Source organism: Nicotiana sylvestris, chromosome 3, assembly GCF_000393655.2.
Source record: "Nicotiana sylvestris chromosome 3, ASM39365v2, whole genome shotgun sequence".
Lineage (NCBI taxonomy): Eukaryota > Viridiplantae > Streptophyta > Magnoliopsida > Solanales > Solanaceae > Nicotiana > Nicotiana sylvestris.
The window spans coordinates 107,542,654-107,564,222 of NC_091059.1; the positions used below are offsets into that span (position 1 = coordinate 107,542,654).

Sequence of the window (21,569 nt, forward strand, 5' to 3'; positions counted from 1 at the left end):
ATGCCAGCTCGAATGTAACATGCCAATGGCTAAGGCCATTGACAAAAGCATGAGTTTGACTTCACTCGAACCACGACGAGATCCTACTTCGACGCCAGCTCAAAAGTAAAATCCCAATGGCTAAGGCCATCGACAAAAGTATGAGTTCGACTTCACTCGAACGACGACGAGATCCTACTTCGACTCCAGCTCGAAAGTAACATCCCAATGGCTAAGGCCATCGACAAAAGCATGAGTTCAACTTCACTCGAACCACGATGGGATCCTACTTCGATGCCAGCTTGAAAGTAACATCTCAATCGCTAAGTCCATCGACAAAAGCATGAGTTCGACTTCACTCGAACCACGACGGGATACTACTTTGATGCCAGCTCGAAAGTAGCATCCCAATGGCTAAGGCCATCGCTAAAAGAAAAAGGTCCAACCTCACCTTAAGCAAAATCGGCTTAACAGTTCGACGAGTATCTGGGATATCATAAATATTACAAAGATCATCACCGAATCGACAAAACAATTTCTTCATTACAACAAAATATTACTAGCACCTATCTTTACAACGGGCTCAAGCATTCCCTTACAAAAATCCTGAAGCAAAAGTAAGTACAAGCCAAAAATTACACATCATCCCCGGTAGCATACACATCTTCATACTAAGAGTCAGAGGCAAGATGGTTCGCATCATCAGAGTTTATATCATCCCCATCAGGCGTAAGGGGGTCGTATCTGCATGCCTCTCGAGCTGCACGAGCTTCAGCAAGCACACCTTGAAGTTTTACTTCAGATGCCCTCCCGTCAGCACGAAGAACCTTGTACACATCGAGTCGAGCCTTAGCATGAACCCACAACTCGTATAAACGACGAGGCATGACAGGATCGGCCGAGGCACGAGATGTAGAAGGTTGTGAGCATCGACTCGCGTCCTTAGTTCTCAGTGATGCTACTTGCCCAGTCAACACAGATAGCTCTGCCTCCAACTCCTTAACACGCCCCTCAAGCCCCGCTACCTTGAGCGCGGATGTCTCTTCCTCCTTGGTCCGCTCTGACCTACAGAGACAGAGGGCATCCTCCAAAACTGCCGCTTTAGAAATAGCAGTCGCTAGTCTATCGGCCTCAACTCAACCTTGAGCTCATTTATCTCTGCCGTCTTCACACCCCGGTCGGTAGTCAAACTGGTCATCTTCGCTTGTAGGTCGGCGTTCTCGGCCATCACCCCTCTACTTAACTCCAGCTCATCTTCCTTCACCTTAAGGGATGCCTCAAGTTCACTGTTGTGGGAAATGGCCTTCATAAGGTCCTCGTCTCGCTCCCTCAACTCCTCAACCTTGTGCGCTAGTTGATCCTCCCTTTGTTTAAGCCCTTCACGGAATAATTGGAAGTTGGGGTCCTAGTTGTAGATGTCGGCAATCACACGATGCTTGGTGCAATTTTTTGATATTTTGAAGACATCTTTCCATAGATGGCCGACCTCTTCTTTTCCCGGCGCTTGCGCTCAATCTCCATGATAAGGTTCTGACACAATAAGAAAAAGTTAAAGAAGAAAGACAGGTAAAAAATAATGGCGCAAACCCAACGACTAAAAAGAAGAGAAAGACATCTACCCGCAAGGCCATGCCGGCGACGTTCCAAGATAACTCTATGTCGCTCATTGCTCCGAGCACCTCGCTCTCAGGAGCAACACACAAAGGGGCTAAAGTAGACGCCACCTGATCATAATTCGACAACAGATTGTAATCCCCACGAATAACTACATGCCGATCAGAACCCTCCGCTCTGACCTCCACATGAGTATGACGTTCTAAAAACTCACAAATATCCCCTGGGTCGACATCCGAACCTGAGCCTTCGCCCTTGACGCATAGGCCCCCTCTGACGTTAGACGATGCACCACCCTCGGCAGAACGCACGAAACCACCTCCTGGGTAAACCCCTTCCGTTTGGGGAGACCTCCCCGCCAAAACAACATCTTCCATAAACGTGGGCGCATGCGCCATCTACGATGCACCCATCACTCTTTTACCAGTATCCACGACCACGTCCTTCCCAAGCTCCACTCTCCTCCTTTTCCTCAGTAACGACTCATCCCAAATAGAGGATTCGTCCACAAGGTGAGGGATCAGTGTGGAAGAGGACTCTTCCCTCACGACCATGTCACAAGAAGGATCTCTCGTCTGTATCGGTTGAGCACGACCCTCTCGGACAAACTCACTCAAAGTAAAATGCCTGCCTTCAGCAGCAACAGCCTATCGAAACGCAGGGACCGGAGCCTTCCACCTAGAAGCTCCTCGACCTGTCATCATAAAAAGTTGTATCAATAGACAACGATGTATAGTCAAGGAGTGATACAGGAGAAGACATTTACCATACGAAACCCTCGGCCCAAAACGCTTCACGAAAGCAGGCCAGTCTCGAGTTTCCGCTGCATAGGGGAGCAGACGGGCCACCCAATCCCTTATACCTGCAATAGGTTGAGGCGGACACCCTATAGCTGCAAACGAGAAGCAAACAGACACTAAGGCGAATGAAAAAAAAAAAGAAAGAACAAAACAAATGGCAGCGCTTACGGTTCTCGTTCCATCGCTCCGGAAACCTAGCGGGGTCAAACACGACATGTGCCATTCTGAAGAAGAAGTACTTGTGCCAAAACTTACGACTCGCTCAGTTGTCGGTCCCAACCACCAGCCCTTTCGTCCCACGGTGCCTCAAATGCACCATAGTGCCCCTATGAAAGCTGGGTGAAAACAAGTGCAGAAGATGGTGAATAGTAACCTCGCACCCCGCCAACTCCGCGTATTTTGTCAACAACATGAGTATTTTAAGCGTGTTCGGAGAAAGTTGTGCCGGGCAGACCTGGTAGAATCGACAGAATTCTTCCGCTAACGGAAGAAGGGAGAAGGAATGACCGATCACGAATGGGTACTCATAAAAAGCACAGTACCTAGGCCTATGGACTTATACAAAGTCCCTCCCCGCTGGAACCATATCAACGTGAGCAGGAATGCTATACTTTGCCCGGAGAGCATCAATATAAACTTGCTCGGTTTTAGAGAACACAGGGATGTGAGTAGGAGGAGGATCCTTAAGAAAGTCACTTCGAGACGAAGGGTGTCTCGGCAGCAACTCCTCTACGATGGGAAAGATGTCCCCCTTCTCCACCGTCATGCCCTCATCACCAAAAGGAAGTGCCACGGACAACGGAGTGCCGTCAGAGACCCCCTCACAAGATCGGTGCGTTCTAGGCATCTCTTCTAACAGAAAATGCGTTAAAACAATAGGGAAGACTAAGAACGGAGAATGAGAGAAGAGGAAGTAGAGAAAATGGTGGAACAAACACGAAGGAGATGAGAAAGAATAACCGGAAATGAAATGGCCAAGAGTTTTTGAAAAAACAAACCCTCCACCTATTTATAGGATTGGGTGGCGCTAGAATCGAAGCGGAAGGCTGCAGAGTGGCACTAAAATCGAATCAACCCCTATCTCGAAAACACGCATAATGATGACGCACGTGGAGATGACATCATTTTCCGATAAGATACACTATCCGGTGTCTTGTTGAGCACGCTGACCTCCCATTATTGGTCAAGCCATAACGCTCCGTAAGACCAAATATCTCCACAAGAGCGGATGGTGTTCGCTTATCAAGGATGCACCGAGCTGCAACCTCGACAAACGGAGGGACTAACTGTACGGGTCTAAATTTGGACGACCACGACCATTGATGAATACGACAAACGATGAGATCCTCGTAGCTCGATGTCCTGTGGAGGACGACAGACAAACGAACAGAGATTGCACAACTTTTACAGTAGTGTAGGTCCAATAGGGGGAATTAGGAATATTCCTTCGGATATTCCCCATAATATGACTTTTTAGGGTTCAGAATGGGTTTGTCCCTTATATATAGCGGGAAACAACCTTGTAAAGGGGGCTTTTCTTACCTTTCTAGCTAAGAACACTGACTGTAATATTTTCCTACTTAACGATTGACATCTTTAACGTTCGATCATTCATCAAAGAATATTATCCACTGTATTCACCTTACATATCTTTTGTTCTAGAGATTATTATACTTAGCTAAGATTTATCCATTCATTTTCTTTGATTGATTTGTTCAAAAAGGTTACAATATTTTTTGAGTCAAACCGTTAGTGAGCAATAATGATTCAAATGTTATATCACCTAAAATGTTCAAAATGTGGTAAGAGAGATTTGTTGTAAGAGAAACTAATCTCTCCCTTCAATAGGTATACATAGGGCTCTAAGCTCCGGGAATAGAATATTAGCTGGTAATACTGCAAATAGCTTTTAAATAAATAAATACATATAAAAAGATTTAAGGGTAGAGTAACTAACGCGCCCGTAGTTGCAAAGAAGCACCAGTGCGCTCCACCTGTACTAAGCAAAAACACAAAAAAAATTCAACTTCAAAAAAGTTGAAGGTGCAAAACTTGACTACTCGACAAACACTTAAAAAGGCTTTCAGAGGGCAGACTGCACAGTCCAACCGTTTAAATAATCTAAAGAGCACATCTTCACATGACCTGTATCATCACGTTTTTGCTTGCACTTCTGACATCCAGATTAAAAAATAGAGTTAACCAGCCAGCAAAATGGATTTCAACAGAAAATTATGAAGTCAATGGCAAATCACAACTTTCCTCTAGACACACAGGTTGGCAAGTGAATCCGAAACGCACTGGCTCGACTTATCCGGATTTGTGTTGTGTAATGCTCACTAAAGGTAGACTCTTACTACCAAGAGTTTCTTCATTGTTAGAGCTCGAACCTAAGACCTTTGATTAAGAGAGGAGTAATCTCATCCATCCCTTGGTGGTAAATATGTATTAGCACAATTTGCTTTGCACATGCCGGCGGATCCCTAGTTCTTTTCGTTTTTCCTTTTAACGTAGCTTTCTTCTCTAACAGAATTTATAAGACCCATACATTTCAGATATCAGTCTAGGTTGTCTAGACTTGCTTCATTGCAGCAGAGGATATCAAGTACAATACATTTCCTTACTACATAGTATTCTCCAAGATTAGTACAAAATTGCCAGTGATTTGAAGGCACTTCCAAGCATGAATAATATTCCTGTTCTATCATGACCATGGTACCTAACTAACCAATCAATCAATATTCTCTGTGCTATTCTCACGAGATTTTGGAATGCAGAATTTGGTTCATTATCAATTTGCTTTGCAAATATGCTGTTTTTGAAAGTCTGGACATGGGGATGGAACCAATAAACTACCAAGCCTTTGGAGCCAAAAGATACAGAGTTATTGCCTTCTTGGTCACATCTGTAAAAATAATCTCTGTCATCCCTTCCCTCTTTTGCAGCATTTCCAATTTCTTTGTTATGGTTAAACAAGCAAACCTTCGTCTCGTGATTAATCCAAGACAAGAACTTACATCGGTAAGATTAGTTTCGCATGACAGTGGCTCTGCGTTGCACCTTCACACCTTTCATGTACATGCTGACTGATACAGGAGGCCGACGGGGCAAAGGAGCTAACACAGGTCACCAAAGCCCTAGTAGCCCCAGGTGATACCAGGATCCCCTTGGATTCTCTTTGAGTTATTTACATATTTATTTAATGGATCACCTATTATGTGGAAAAAGTTATGTTTCACCAACTAAAATGACAGAATTATACGCTGGATTTGACTAGGAAACATCAAATGTGAACAAATAAAAGTATGCTTATTGGGGAGAAGCTGCTTAGAATAAGAAATATGCTATAAGAGAGAACATTATTCAGCTAGAACTCAAATAATTTCTAAACAAATCACTTTCACTATGCTTCAAATATTCTAATTATACAAGGAACCAGGGAAGTAAATGCATTGCTTACAACAGAATAATGGTGAAATCTCAAATCTAGACGTCAAACTGCTATCAAAATGGGCGTTCTTTGTTACTCATACGATTCTGAAGCAGGGGAAGCATTGTTGCAATTGCACAAGTCCCATGGTGAATTGTCAATTTCATCATAATTCAGATTGATGCATCTGGAATGCTAAGTAAGACACTCTCAATTGTCGCAATCTTCAAGCATTTAAATCCTTGTCTGCTTTTCTAATTGGGGCTATCGGCAGAGCTACATCATCTATTGCACCAGCTCCGTTTTCCATGCCTATTAGAGGATCAGATTCACCTTCCTTTGTCTGTATCATTTAAATGAAAGAAGAAGTGATGACGATAGTTGCATGACTTGTCAAGTTCTGTTTTATATGTCCAACAATGAAATAAAATGCATTTGATAGAACAAAAATATCACGTCATACCTGAAGTTGTACCGATACTTCTATAGCTTTTTTCTGACCTTCGCGGCTGCAATAATATGAATAGAGAACCATTCCTATCAAAGCAATGAGGATTCCAAGAATATTCCTCCAGTTGAATGGGTCATGAAGTAAGATATACCCAAAAGCTAATACTAGACAGGTTTTGAGATGGCCAAGGACTTGGTAGGTGACAGGGGATGTCTTTCCAATCACAAGGAATGTGCTAAAGTTAACAGAGACTGCGATCAAGCAGGAGAGGGCAATGAAAACCTGTAATTATAAAAATGAATCAGGTATGGGACCATACACATCAGAACAGCAAATGCATTGTCAAAGAAGGGTTTATAATGTTACCAGCACTTGTGGTGTATATCTGAAGGCAAATACATTTTGCTGAGTCAAAAACTTATCCAGAAATGGACCAGAGATGAACAAAGTCATGGCTTGGTACGGACTAGATTGATACAACAGTTGTGTTGAAGAAACCTTGAACTTCTTCTGGATGGTATTGGTCATCTGAACGAAGCTAATTAAGAAATAACTAGTAGAACATATTCATGGACCACGGCAAATATATGTCTTAAAAGACCTTCTTTCAAAGAGAACTGATTTACAAACTTTTCCATATCATGTTTTGATGCGAATAACATGGTGAAAAGCCATGAATGCCGAGACGATCAAAATTATTAATAAAATTGAAGGAAATGCAACTCCAAAAGACAGCAGGTACAGCAAAGCAAGTTATAAGTTCAAGGTCGGTTACATAGATAGCATTAAGATTTTGCATCTTACACCACATTAGAAGCTAAACATGAAAACTGATAGCATGAAGAATGCATCTCTCCGCTGTACCTAAGGGTGTGACCTAGCAATCAATGGAGCGGGGAGAGAACCATGAGGTTTCAGCTTAAATTCCGAGGAAAAAAACACTAGGTTATTTTTTCCCTTCTAAGACTTGGTGAGCAGAGTTACCCGGTACCTATACTGGTGGGAGGTAACAGGTACCATGTGGAATGAGTCGAGGTGCACACAAGCTGGCCGGTCACCGTCGTCATCACAAAAAATAAAAAACGAATGTATCCCTCACTAGTCCGCAGTTAAGTCAAAGACCTCTATTAAACGAAAATCACCATATCTGATCCTTATGCAGGTTGACACAGTGTTCTTAAGAGGGAAAAGCACGAAAAAGTGACAATCTCCACGGGGCTTGAATGGGAAAGCAAGAAGTGAAGCACACAATCTACAAAAATTAAGAAACATTTAACATATATGAATATTTTTATAACAAAAAAATGAAATATATATGAAAATCTTAGTACTATAATGCTTGCATTAGGGTAGACTATCTACATCACATCCCTTAGGATGCAATTCTTCCCCGGACCCTGCGTATACGCGGGATGCCTTGTGCACCGGGCTGCCCGACCCTTATGACTATCAACTTCTCAAAGTTGAGATTCAATGAACACACTTCTTCTCGTCGGGATCACTTCGTGTGTTATTGTTCGAAGGACATGACCTCACTCATGAAGTGATAACCCTTCGCTTAATATCGCTTCATCGCTTGAAATGTGAAAAATGAGTGCGAAAAGGAGTGCAAAACAATGAAAATGAGGAGTTAGCTACTTCAGAAGGATACAATTTGAGCAACACAAGTCGTAAGAATAGCAAGGAGTGACAAGATAGAGCCCAAGAAGTTCAGCTGTAGATCGGTTACAGTTGCAATTCCAACACCCAAAAGAAGAACGCAAAGAGAGAGTTGAATGCTCCGGCTGTAATAATGAAGAGAAGTTTCAAGTTAAATCACAAATAGAGAAAACGACGAATCTACCAAACCTAGCAGAAAATTGCATAGCAAAAACCAAATTCCATTAGTGTCAATATAACAAAACCATCAGTAGAAGCTAAAGCACCCTCGAACACCTCAAAACAATCAGTTGTTTGTTTATGGAAACATGATTCACTCTTTATTATGTTTGGCTGAGTTTGGTGGTTATAATCTGAGTTAACAGTTCCAAATCATGATGTCAAGACTGACAAGTGAATTAACTTATCCTGGTAGTTTATGCAACATTTGGTGTTATCCAGTTCATGTTTTAGCCAAAGTTGTAGTGTGAAGGAAAATGTAGCAAATCAAAGAAAATGCATCAATCAAAATGTCTATTAACCTTTAACCCAATAGAATTGATCAAGCAACCTGAATTTTTTTTTTTGTTGAGAAAGATAAACTAACCTGAATTTCTTGCTGAGGAATAGTGTCTCTAATAGTACAGTGCATGGAATGATTGCAAGCTTCGTCATCTAGCACATTTAGAGATAAAGCTTGAGGTTCAGAATTCATTATGCAGAATGGACATTTATATTTGAAATAGAGATGAAGGTTGATGAAGGCAAAGAATGTACCTGATAAAAACCAACAGAATTGAAACCAAGGCTAAGGTTTAGCAAACCAATTGAAATTCCATTGAGAATACCAAATCCAACTACAGTTCTTGGATCAAAAGGTTTGTGTTCAAATAGCTTCATCCATAGCGCCACATGGAGGGAGCAAAAAGTGACCAGTAGATGCCAGCTTGTCAAAGTTGTAGCTGCCATAAAACAAAGTTTACTGAGTATATTATCATCTCCTCTCTATCTCAGACTTGGAATAAGTGAATTAAAACCTGTAACAGCCACTAAAGCCCAATTTGAAAATCTAGGTAAACAGTAAATCTTGACTCTTTAAGTGGTTCGAGCATTGAGTTTTGCAACCACAAAGTGATATTAAATGCAGTTTATAAGCTCAAGACTAAACATTCGTCGTAGCTATTAACTAACAAATCCAACCACAGATTTTATTGAAATACAATATTGACGGAGGATTTAACTTAGTTTTCACTCATCGGTGATTGATACAGCAACTGTCATGCCAGGATAACTTTTTATCTTACGAGAAACCAGAAACGGGTAATGCATGAGATAAAACAGAAGCATATTCAACTTCAGGCCTAGAGGTGGATCTAGGATTTAAACATTATGCAGAGTCGAGTTCGGATTCAACTACAACTCAATTGATTTACTGGGTTCGAATCCATTATTTGTACTTAGCTAATTTTTTAACACATGCATAGGGTCCGACCAAAGCTACTGGTTCGGATGTGCTCTGGATTGGAAAGCATATAGTCTGGCAGAAGCCATGGTATCAAATTAGCAGAAAATTAATCAATTATTCAATATTCATTCTGCGATTTTCAGAATCAAATATGACGAGCACCTTTTGGAAATTTTGATCAATTATAGGAAGCAGAACTTAACCAAATGTCGAAATTTAACTCACCAAAACGGAAACCTAAAGAGCTCATAAGCGCTTTATTGCATATCACAATCGATACTGACGAAACAACAGACAGAGACAAAGCTCCAATTGTCCCTAGCTGAAAACGCTTGTTCTCACTCATCCTTCCTTTCAGCTACAGCTGTCTGCTTCCGCTCTTTATCTAGATCCAACAACAAAACGAACATAAGTAATCAAATGAAAGAATCAGCCAATTTACCAAACAACAACAACAACAACAACAACAACAACCCAGTATAATCCCACAAGTGGGGTTTGGGGAGGGTAATATGTACGCAGACCTTACCCCTACCCCGAAGGATAGAGAGACCCCGAAGGATAGAGAGACCCCGAAGGATAGAGAGGCTGTTTCCAGGAGACCTCGGCTCAAAAAGCAACAAAAGCCGATATATTAGTACCATAAAAATGCATAATAAAATAACAGCAATACAATACAATAGATACGAAGCATCGAATATGAAATACCAAATAAGAGTGCACTAAATCTCACATCTGAAAAAATTCCAAAATCAGCAGCAAATTTGATCAAAACACAGCTAAAATCCTTCACGCGCCCACTTTTAAACTCTGTGCGTAAGATCCGATCGTACGATATTAAAGAAAATTTTCAACTTCAATTTTTGGGCAAAAAAAAAGTTGGGCAGTGACTTTAGTCAGTTGCAACTTGCAACTACAGTTTGGTGCAAACTCACCAAACCGTGTATTACACTGAGTTGATGAATTTTCTAATGTGGAAATGTAAATAATATATGTATGCATATATCTCAGTCAAAATCTGAGAAGGAAGTGATGGAAGAGAAAGAAGTTGCAGGGACGTGCTTACTTCTTCAAGAGACAATAACCCAATTAGTCCCTTAATCTTAAATGTTGGTTGGTTTGATCCTTAGACTTTGACACTTAGCATATAGAGTCCACCAAGTATGGAATTTTTACGTTACTTTGTGGTCCCAACATTTAGCTAGCGTTAGGCTATAGATTCCCAAATTTATTTTGAAAAAGCTAGTATGAAGATGAAAATGTATTTGGACATCAGTTTTCAAACATATTTTACTTTGTTTTTTGAAAAAACATAAAACATGACGTATACCCACAAGTTCTAAAAACTATCACAAATACTCATCAGTACCTTCATCAATAACATTCATTATATTATTACAAATCATAGTCCTGAACATAAATAAATTTGGTACAAAATTATTATTTTTATAATGAATGTTTACCGTGAAAATGGTAATGACAATTAAATTTATTGATGAGACTCCAAAAATACGTGATCTATTTTTATGCCGATTTGTTAAGCAGTTGATGCTAAGTATGTGAGATTTAGAGACGAAATAAGGTTAAGGAGGGAGCTATAACCAAACTGATAAGCCAGTTGCTTGGGACCTCGGGCTTGTCGATTCCGGGCCTCGAGGTCGATCCGGGGACTCGCCGCGAGCTGTTGAGGGTCACTGGGGTATGGCTAACAGTTATGAGATGATCAAAGAGGGCTCTTTATGGCCAATGATAAGCAATAAATGATGAACAAATAAGAATATAATAATGAGAGCAATAATATCAAGAGAGTGTTTTTCTAGGAATGCCCCTTATATAGGAGACAGATCTTACCATAGTACAAAATACATTAACTACTCGTATACGGGGATAGGTGACGAGTGTCTGGCGTGTGTATAAATTAAACTCGTACTCTGTCAAATTATAGTATAGAAAGATGTCGAACCCACAGAGATTGGTTTATCTATTCTACAGACGTTTCTTGTATTAATTACTATTTGAGAAAATCAGAGATAGTTGAGTTGTAAATTAACTAACTAAAAATGCATGAATAAAGCAGTAGAAATTTTTTTGTTTTTCACAAATATAATAAAAGGTGTTGGGATCTTGACTTCATTTAATTTTTCTATTATATAGTAGAATTATTATTCTTCAATTTCTATTTCTCAAAAAGGTATAAATGCCTCTCGTGATTACAAATATATATTATTACTCAAGTTGAATAATTAATTGCACTCCTCTCGGTTATACAAATTAATCTTCAAAATAGTAATACTAAAGAACCCGAAATATATGATTGAACTAAAACATGCTCTTGATAGTAAGTCTCTTTCGGTTACCCTACTTGTTATAACTGATTATTACACCATTCGCCTCTCTCGATTACAAATAAGTGTAAAATTAATTATAACATAAAAAAGATAGATGTTACTGAATAAAATATTAATATTTATCAATACTACATTTAACTATATTATTTCTTCCGCCTCTCTCAATTACAGAGTTAATAAACAGTCAATATGTAGTACAAAATAGATAGATGTTAATAAATTAAATAACGTCTAACTGTAAAAGCAGATAAAAGTTAAATAAATTCTAGCTCAAGCATGTGAATTTGAGGAATATTATCTACTATTATATAGAAATATTAAGATCCATCTTTCTCCCAACACAAGAAAAGTTACTCCATACTGGAACTAGTACTAACAATGGAAATATTCTTGTCCATTAAATAAGAAAATAGAAAGAAATATTCAAGAAGAATAATTCCCCCTATTTAATTAAAAGCAGGAACTAGAGTAATTTCCTACATTGGAATTTATTTAGAAACAACAACTAAACCACTATTGTGATTTAAAAGAAAAGATAACTCGATACTAGTGAAAGAAATAAAATAGAGAAGCTTATAAGAATTTGGATTCAGATTTCTAGTTCTAAGCTTTCTCTCCACTGCGATGCTCTTCTGATCGGCAACATCTTCTTATATAAGAAAATTTCATGATGACTTCTCGATTTGGTGCTAGATTTCCATGGCAAATCTAGATTTTGCATTTGCAGATATGAGAATTCGAATTCTCGATTTGGTGCTAGATTCCAATGGCAAGTCTAGATTTTGAATTTGCAGAGATGAGAATTCTGCAATTCTAAGTTTAGATTTCATCATGGCAAATCGAGACTTGGTGCATTGTCACGGCAATAATGAATCATAGCTCGATCTTACACTTCTTTGTTGTATTTTTCTTGAATATTTATTTTTCTTTTTTCATGTTGCGCACAATAATCCTGCTATAATTATTCTTGCAAAATAAAGTTAAGAATATGGAGGAAATATGATAATTTATATGTTTTTATGAGAGAAATTATGTGGTTAATATCTAGTAAAATGCACGTATCAAATTCTTCCATACTTAAACTTTTACTCGTCCTCGAGAAAATAAAACAAATGAACATAGTAACTAAACACTTAAGTGAAATCATGAGAGATTTTGACAGAGTCTATTAAGACCAATCCACGAGTTCAAACAACCTTTAACCGTACTCAAATTCACCTTTTGAGAATCGAAATGACAATATTTTCTAATTTCAAGTGTGTCTCACTAGATGAAGAGAGATTCCCATATAACACACAATGTATAGATAAAGAACAGAGAAGGGAATGAATAGAAAAATTCGCTCACTCTCAACAAAGAAGTACCTCAAGCTACTGGAAATTGCCATAAGCTTGACTATTATGTGGTTCTCTACTAATATAGGAGTCTCTGAGCTGAGATCATGTAGGACTTTTACAAGGTTATAATGTAGGCTTAGGAAATGGAAGGATACATATAGATAATAGTGACTCAAATTCCCTGTAGGCACTACACTTTTACTTTTATCGCTCAAGCACGATTGTCTTCCATATTCTTTTAAGCAATCGACCTCCCTTTTTAAAACTCAATTCACAACTTTCATATATATTTTTTTTATTTGAATGGAACTGACAATATCTCTTTGTTGTTCCCTTTTCTTTTGTAACTTTTTTTTTGTCAGAATTTCATAAGCAACTTTTTTTTTAATTTCTAATTCTCATAAAAACCTCTCAAGAGATCAACAAGCTCAAATAATTGTTCATCAGTTCTTTCCACAATTACACCTCACGCCTAGATTTTTACATTCAGATCAACTCTTAAAGTGCCCAAAGAGAATTGGATGAACAAATAATAAGTCGTAACAACAAACAAGCTAAGGGTTAAAGTTTGACGACCAACAAAAGAAGAGATAATTTATTTAGGTTCAACTAGCTAACTAGGGAAAAAGATCCTCAAGGTAGGTTAATTAGTCTATGGCTCAACAAAGAAAGCCTACTTTCGTTTCACAACTCAAATAACTACCTAGAATTTCGCTTCAAACCACATTCAAGGCAAGTTCTAGATTTCCAAAATTTCATATGCAGAATAGAATGGAAATCAAGACCCCGAAGCTTCTTTAGTTCCAGATGATGCGGATCCAATCTCATCTCCTGAGCTATACCTATAACTTATGCAAATTTTGATTTTCCCGAACTTATTAATAAATAAGGCGATAAGTAGGAGAATGTGACGACCCAAGGGGTCATCACCGTAATCCTTCCTTGTTTCGTGCTCCCGAGGCCTTGAAAACCTCGCTTTTAGTCGCCTCGATTGGCATGCGCAGTTCGGGCGCGTAGCCAGAAAGTTTTTATGTTAGAATATGTGAATTTTGTGAAAAATTTGATGAATTTTGGTATTAATATGCATAATGTTGACTTCGGTCAACATTTTGGGTAAACGGACCCGGACCTGTGATTCGACGGTCCCGGAGGGTCCGTAGAAAAATATGGGACTTGGGCGTGTTCCCGGAATCAAATTCCGAGGTCCCAAGGCCGAGAAATGAATTTTTGAAAGAAATTGTTTTTCTGAAATTTGATATGAAAATTTGAAATGAAAAGGAGTTAGAAAATATAGGTATCGGGCTCGTATTTTGGTTCCGACACCCGGTACAAGTCTTAAATATGTTTTAAGCACTATCTGTAATTTTGGCTAAAAACGGACGTCATATGACGTGTTTCGGACTTAAAATGGGGAATTTGAGTTTATGAAAGTTGAGGAAAGAAAATCATGTGTTTTGAGGCTTGACCCTATGTATATGATGTTATTTTGGCGATTTGATCTCACGAGTAAGTCCGTAAGATATTTTTAAGGTTGTGTGCATGTTTGGTTTGGAGCCCCGAGGGCTCGGGTGAGTTTTGAATGGGGCATGGGAGGTCTTGGACTTAAGAAAATGCAGGTTCAGGTGTTGCAGACACCAGTGCGGCTGCGGTCATTTCCGCGCGGTCCGCGCTGGAGCCGCGCGGCCGCGATGCATTTTTGTGCGGTCCGCGTGGCTGAGTCTGAGGGCTAGGGTTTCAGGTTAACCAGCGCGGCCGCACACCAAAACAGTGCGGTCCGCGCTGGAAGGGTTTAGAGAAGCCCCAATTTTTCTCCCACTCGGCGCAGCCGCAACACATTTTTGTGCGGTCCGCGCCAGGTCCTCAGAAAGGTATACAAGTTCGGAAAATCTCAGTCAATTTTCACTTTTCAAAAACCCAGAACCTAAGAGGCGATTTTCCAAACAACTTTTTTTCTTCTTAACGATTGGTAAGTGATTTCTAACTTAATTTCTTTATTCCTTAACATCTTTTAACATAATTTCAACTTCAAATCAAAGATTTTCATGGGAAAAATTGGGTATTTTGGGTAAAACCTAGGTTTCTGATTTCAAAACAAATCATATATTTGGACTCGTTTTGGTCCGAACCTCGAGTTTCGACCACGTGGGTGCGGGGGTATTTTTGACCTTTTGGGAAAAACCTTGTAAAATCTATTTTCATGCATTGGGGACGATTCATTTAGTAATTTTTAATGTGATTAAGTAACTTATGACTAGATTCGAGCGGATTGGTGGTGGAATCAAGAGGTAAAGCTATACTAGAAGCGTGAGTTGAGTTTGGAGCATTCGAGGTAAGTGTTTGTTCTAACTTTGGCTTGAGGGAATAGGATTAGGATGATATTTGCTACTTGCTAATGTGGAGTACGGTGTATAGGCATGGTGACGGTTATCTATGCACCGGAGTCTAGCATGACCGTGAGTCTTGATTGCTTTTAATTCGAATAATGTGACACAAGCTCCTTGTTTATTTGATAAGTTTCATATAATGTGAACGGTTGAGGAAGAATGATTTAAAAGGAGAATGTGTTGTGAATACTCTATATGAAGTCAGATATTACGATCTATATTATGGGATCGTGTGGCACGCCGTCCACTTATATATGATATTATGGGATCGTGTGGCACGCCGTCCACTTATATATGATATTATGGGATCGTGTGGCACGCCGTCCACTTATATATGATATTATGGGATCGTGTGGCACGCCGTCCACTTATATATGATATTATGGGATCGTGTGGCACGCCGTCCACTTATATATGATATTATGGGATCGTGTGGCACGCCGTCCACTTATATATGATATTATGGGATCGTGTGGCACGCCGTCCACTTATATATGATATTATGGGATCGTGTGGCACGCCGTCCACTTATATATATATATATATATATATATATATATATATATATATATATATATCATGGGAACCAGAGTTTCTTCTATTTATTTCCGATATTTCATTTTTACCTGTTACTCCCCGATAGCATGTCCCCTCCTAGTTTTACTTTGTATTATCTTGTTATTGTTTTTTTCTTGCACTTGTATATATATCTGTACAGGTTAATTGTGGTAGGTCCGGTTAGCCTCGTCACTACTTCGTCGGGGTTAGGCCAGGCACTTACCAGCACATGGGGTCGGTTGTGCTGATGCTACACTCTGTGCATTTTTGTGCACAGATCAGGGAGCAGCTTACGGACCTCAGCAGTAGGACTTCTGGGAGCTATCTTCAGTCCAGGGACTCTCGAGGTAGCCTAGCTGGCGTTCGCAGGCCGAAGTCCCTTTCCATGTTTATCATTTGTTCATCTCTGTAGTAGTCCGTGAGCTAGTGACACCAGACCTTGGGTAGTGATGTGTATTAAACTTCCGCACTTTTGGTTTTCAGTTGCTTTAGATTTAAAGTCTTCCGCTTAAATTTTGTCTCGTTTATTATATTGTTTGAAAGAAAGCAGGAAAGGTGTTTTAAATATTTGGCTTGCCTAGCTCCGATAGTAGGCGCCATCACGACACCCGATGGTGGGAAATCTGGGTCGTGACAAGTTGGTATCAGAGCACTTGGTTACTTAGGTCTCACAACTCACGGTCAACTCGGTAGAGTCTGAGGGATCGGTATAGAGACATCTGTATTTATCCCGCAGAGGCTACTGAGTTAGGAAAACTTCACCTTGTTCATTCTTGTCGTGCGATTCTGTTTCTCAAGTACTGATTGTCTTTCCACTTTGTTCTTTCGCAGATGGCGAGGACACGTGCTTCCTCTTCTACCACGCAACAGCCCGAGCCCCCAGCTCCTATCAGGGGCAGAGGCTGAGGCTGGGGCAGAGCTCAGCCCCGAGCAGCATTTCTAGCGACGGAGCCTCAGGTTGATTTTGAGGAGGAGGTTCCGGCCCCAGCTGTTCCAGTGGGCCCAGCTCAGGTCCCAGAGGGTTTCATAGCCACTCCAGTGCTTCAGGACGCTTTGGTCCGACTGGTAGGCTTTATGGAGGGCATTTCTAGAGCGGGTTTGCTTCCCGTAGCTCCAGCCACATCTCAGGCTGGGGGAGGAGTTCAGACTCCCGATACTCATACTCCAGAGCCGGTAGCTCCTCAGGCTCAGGTTCCAGCAGTTCAGCCAGTCGTGGCAGTTCAGCCAGCTGTGGCAGCCCAGCCAGGTATTGCGGCTCAGTCCAGCGATGGTGCGGCTATGTCCGCGGATGCTTTGTGGAGGCTTGATCGTTTCACCAAGCTCTTCACAACCACATATAGTGGCACCCCCTCAGAGGATGCTCAGGATTTCATATTCAGCTGTCATGAGGTTCTACGGACTATGGGCATTGTAGAGACCAATGGGGTCGACTTCGCCACTTTTCGCCTGGCAGGATCCGCCAAGACTTGGTGGAGGGATTTCTGTTTAGCCAGGCCAGCAGGGTCGCCATCATTGACCTGGGATCAGTTTTCAGAGTTATTTCTGGGGAAGTTTCTTCCAGTTACTCAACGAGATGCTCTTCGCAGGAAGTTTGAGCGTCTCCAGCAGGGTCCTATGACGGTCACCCAGTATGAGATCCGGTTCACTGATCTTGCTCGTCATGCCATTGTGATACTCCCCACCGAAAGAGAGAGGGTGCGGAGGTTTATTGATTGGTTGGCCCAGCCGATCCGTGTTCAGATGGCCATGAGTGCCGGTAGTGAGATTTCATTTCAGGAGGCGGCAGATGGTGCCCGCCGGATAGAGATGGCACTTGCTCAGGGAGGTGGTCATGGGTCTGATAAGAGGCCCCGTCATTCTGGTAGATTCAGTGGTACCTCGTCTGGAGGTAGGGATTCTTATGGTAGAGGCCATCCTTCGAGGCCCTTTCAGTCAGCTCTCCAGGCTTCTCATGGTACACCAGGTGGTCGTGGTTCTCAGCCGCAGTATTCTGACCAGCAACTCTTCAGTTCACCATCAGCACCTATCAGTGCACCACCACTTCGTTATTCTCAGCAGCCGAGGGCTTGTTATACTTGCGGCGATGTGAGTCACATTTCCAGATATTGCCCTCGAGCTTCCAGCAGCTCGCAGTAGCAGGGTCCTCGCCCGATGATCCAGGCACCAGTTGCCCCACAGCCTTCCCAGCCAGCTAGAGGCGGGGGTAGAGGACATAGAGGTGGAGGTAGAGGTTTTAGAGGTGGAGCTCAGACCGCTAGAGGTAGGGGTCAGCCAGCAGCAGATCATCCCAGGGATATGATTCAGGGAGGTGGGGCCCAGCCCCGTTGTTATGCTTTGCCAGCCAGGCCAGAGGCTGAGTCATCAGATGCTGTGATTACAGGTACTATTCTGGTCTGTGATAGGGATGCATCTGTGCTATTTGATCCCGGATCTACGTATTCATATGTGTCATCCTATTTTGCACCCTATTTGGTTATGCCTAGTGACTCGTTGAGTATTCCTGTTTATGTGTCAACACCGGTGGGTGATTCTATTGTGGTCGACCAAGTTCATCGTTCTTGTATCGTAGTGTTTGGGGGTCTTGAGACCAGTGTTGATTTGTTGCTTTTGGACATGGTCGACTTCGATGTTATATTGGGGATGGATTGGTTATCCCCGCACCATGCTATCTTGGATTGCCATGCCAAGACCGTGACCTTAGCCTTACCGGATTTACCCCGTTTAGAGTGGAGAGGGACTTCTGGTCCTTGTACCCGCAGTGTTATCTCGTATGTGAAAGCTCGGCGTATGGTCGAGAAGGGATGTTTGGCCTACTTGGCATATGTTCGTGATTCTAGCGCGGAGGCCCCTTCTATTGATTCTGTGCCCGTTGTTCGGGAGTTTCCTGAGGTTTTCCCTTCAGACTTGCCGGGTATGCCGCCCGATAAGGATATCGACTTTTGTATTGATTTGGCCCCGGGCACTCAGCCCATTTCTATCCCGCCATATCATATGGCCCCGCCGGAGTTGAAAGAGTTAAAAGAACAGCTGCAGGATTTGCTTGAGAAAGGTTTCATTAGACCCAGTGTTTCGCCTTGGGGTGCGCCGGTGTTGTTTATTAAGAAAAAGGATGGTTCGATGAGAATGTGCATCGATTACTGGCAATTGAACAAGGTTACAATTAAGAATAAGTATCCATTGCCGATGATTGATGATTTATTCGACCAGCTTCAGGGTGCGAAGGTGTTCTCGAAGATAGATTTGAGATCTGGTTATCATCAGCTGAGGATTAGGGCATCTGTTGTCCCTAAGATAGCATTTCGTACTCGGTATGGGCATTATGAGTTTTTGGTCATGTCATTTGGGTTGACCAATGCCCCAGCAGCATTTATGGAATTGATGAACCGAGTGTTCAGGCCCTATCTGGATTGGTTCGTGATTGTTTTCATTGACGATATTCTGATATACTCCCGCAGTCAGGAGGAGCATGAGCATCACCTCAAAGTGGTCCTTCAGACCCTAAAGGATAGTCAGTTGTATGCTAAGTTCTCAAAACGCGAGTTTTGGTTGAGTTCGGTCGCATTCCTGGGTCATGTCGTATCAGCAGCAGGTATTCAGGTAGACCCGAAGAAGATAGAGGCAGTCAAGAATTGGCCTCGACCAGCTTCAGCTACGGATATTTGGAGTTTCTTGGGGTTAGCAGGTTACTACCGTCGGTTCGTGGAGGGGTTTTCATCCATTGCAGCCCCTATGACTAGATTGACCCAAAAGGGTGCCTAGTTCAGGTGGTCGGACGAGTGTGAGGCGAGCTTTCAGAAGCTCAAGACGGCTCTGACTACGACACCGGTATTGGTTTTACCCACAGGTTCAAGGCCATATACGGTCCTATTGTGATGCGTCTCGTATTGGGCTTGGTGCAGTGTTGATACAGGAAGGCAAAGTCATTGCCTATGCTTCGAGGCAGTTGAAGATCCACGAGAAGAATTATCCGGTTCATGATCTCGAGTTGGCAGCCATTGTTCATGCCTTGAAGATCTGGAGGCATTACTTATATGGCGTGACGTGTGAGGTTTACACTGATCACAAGAGTCTTCAGTATCTGTTCAAGCAGAAAGAGTTGAATTTGAGGCAGAGGAGGTGGTTAGAGTTGCTAAAGGATTATGATGTTACTATCTTATACCACCCAGGGAAGGCCAATGTGGTGGCCGATGCATTGAGCAGGAAGTCCGCCAGCATGGGTAGTCTTGCTTATATTCCAGTCAGCCAGAGATCGCTTGCTTTGGATGTTCAGGCCTTGGCCAATCGTCTTATGAGGTTGGATATTTCTGAGCCTAGCAGAGTGTTAGCTTGCACGGTTGTTCGTTCCTCACTATTAGAGCGTATCCGCGAGCGGCAGTTTGAGGATCCCCATTTGTGTGTCTTGAGAGACACGGTGCAATGTGGAGGTGCCAAGAAAGTAACCTTAGATGATGATGGTGTATTGAGATTGCAGGGCGAGTTTGTGTGCCCAATGTTGATGGGATTCGAGAGTTGATCTTAGCGGAGGCCCACAGTTCTCGGTATTCTATTCACCCGGGCGCCGCGAAGATGTATCAGGATTTGAGGCAGCACTATTGGTGGAGTAAGATGAAGAAAGACATCGTTATGCATGTGGCTCGGTGTTTGAATTGTCAGCAGGTTAAGTACGAGCATCAAAGACCTGGTGGTCTATTTTAGAGGATTGCACTTCCCGAGTGGAAGTGGGAGAGAATTACGATGGATTTCGTTACTGGACTTCCGATGACTCGGAAAAAGTTTGATGCAGTTTGGGTCATTGTTGATAGGCTGACCAAGTCAACGCATTTTGTTCCTGTTGCAGCCACCTATTCGTCCGAAAGGTTAGCCGAGATTTATATCAGGGAGATTGTTTGCCTTCATGGGGTACAACTATCTATCATTTCGGATCAGGGTACGCAGTTTACCTCGCATTTCTGGAGAGCGGTTCAGCGAGAGTTGGGCACCTAGGTTGAGTTGAGTACAATATTCATACCCAGACGGATGGTCAGTCCGAGAGGACTATTCAGATTCTTGAGGACATGCTGCGAGCCTGTGTCATTGATTTTGGAGGCTCGTGGGACCAGTTTTTGCCTTTAGCAAAGTTCACCTACAACAACAGCTACCAGTCAAACATTCAGATGGCTCCGTATGAGGCGTTGTATGGTAGGCGATGTCGGTCTCCAGTTGGATGGTTTGAGCCGGAAGAGGCTCGATTATTGGGTACGGATCTGGTTTAGGAGGCCTTGGACAAGGTCAGGATTATTCAGGATAGACTTCGTACAGCTCAGTCCAGACAAAAGAGTTATGCAGACCGCAAGGTCAGAGATGTTGCTTTCATGGTTGGGGAGCGGGTATTGCTCCGTGTATCGCCTATGAAGGGCGTGATGAGATTTGGGAAGAAGGGCAAGCTCAGCCCTAGGTTCATCGGTCCATTTGAGATTCTTGATCGTGTGGGAGAGGTGGCTTATAGACTTGCCTTGCCACCTAGCTTGTCAGCTGTGCATCCCGTGTTTCATGTATCTATGCTCCGGAAGTATCGCGGAGATCCAT

At 42.0% G+C, this 21,569-nt stretch overlaps 1 protein-coding gene across 4 annotated transcripts; it reads right to left on the reverse strand.

Moving 5' to 3' along the window:
• Positions 1 to 5,683: 5,683 nt before the first annotated feature.
• On the reverse strand, positions 5,684 to 10,415 carry LOC104221823 (UDP-xylose transporter 3-like). 4 transcript variants are annotated; one of them, XM_009772955.2, is made up of 8 exons: positions 10,111 to 10,415; positions 9,603 to 9,762; positions 8,690 to 8,874; positions 8,520 to 8,587; positions 7,926 to 8,058; positions 6,641 to 6,802; positions 6,287 to 6,556; positions 5,684 to 6,166 (listed from the first exon to the last, which is right to left on the reverse strand). In XM_009772955.2, the coding sequence occupies exons 2-8, from the start codon at positions 9,721 to 9,723 to the stop codon at positions 6,050 to 6,052; spliced, it is 1,056 nt and encodes a 351-aa protein (XP_009771257.1). In that variant the 5' UTR covers positions 9,724 to 9,762; positions 10,111 to 10,415; the 3' UTR covers positions 5,684 to 6,049. The 4 variants fall into 4 exon arrangements, with proteins under 4 accessions (XP_009771257.1, XP_070027023.1, XP_009771259.1 ...); XM_070170922.1 differs by having other exon boundaries at positions 10,086 to 10,415; XM_009772957.2 differs by lacking the exon at positions 10,111 to 10,415 and adding an exon at positions 9,907 to 10,069.
• Between the last annotated feature and the right edge of the window lie 11,154 nt (positions 10,416 to 21,569).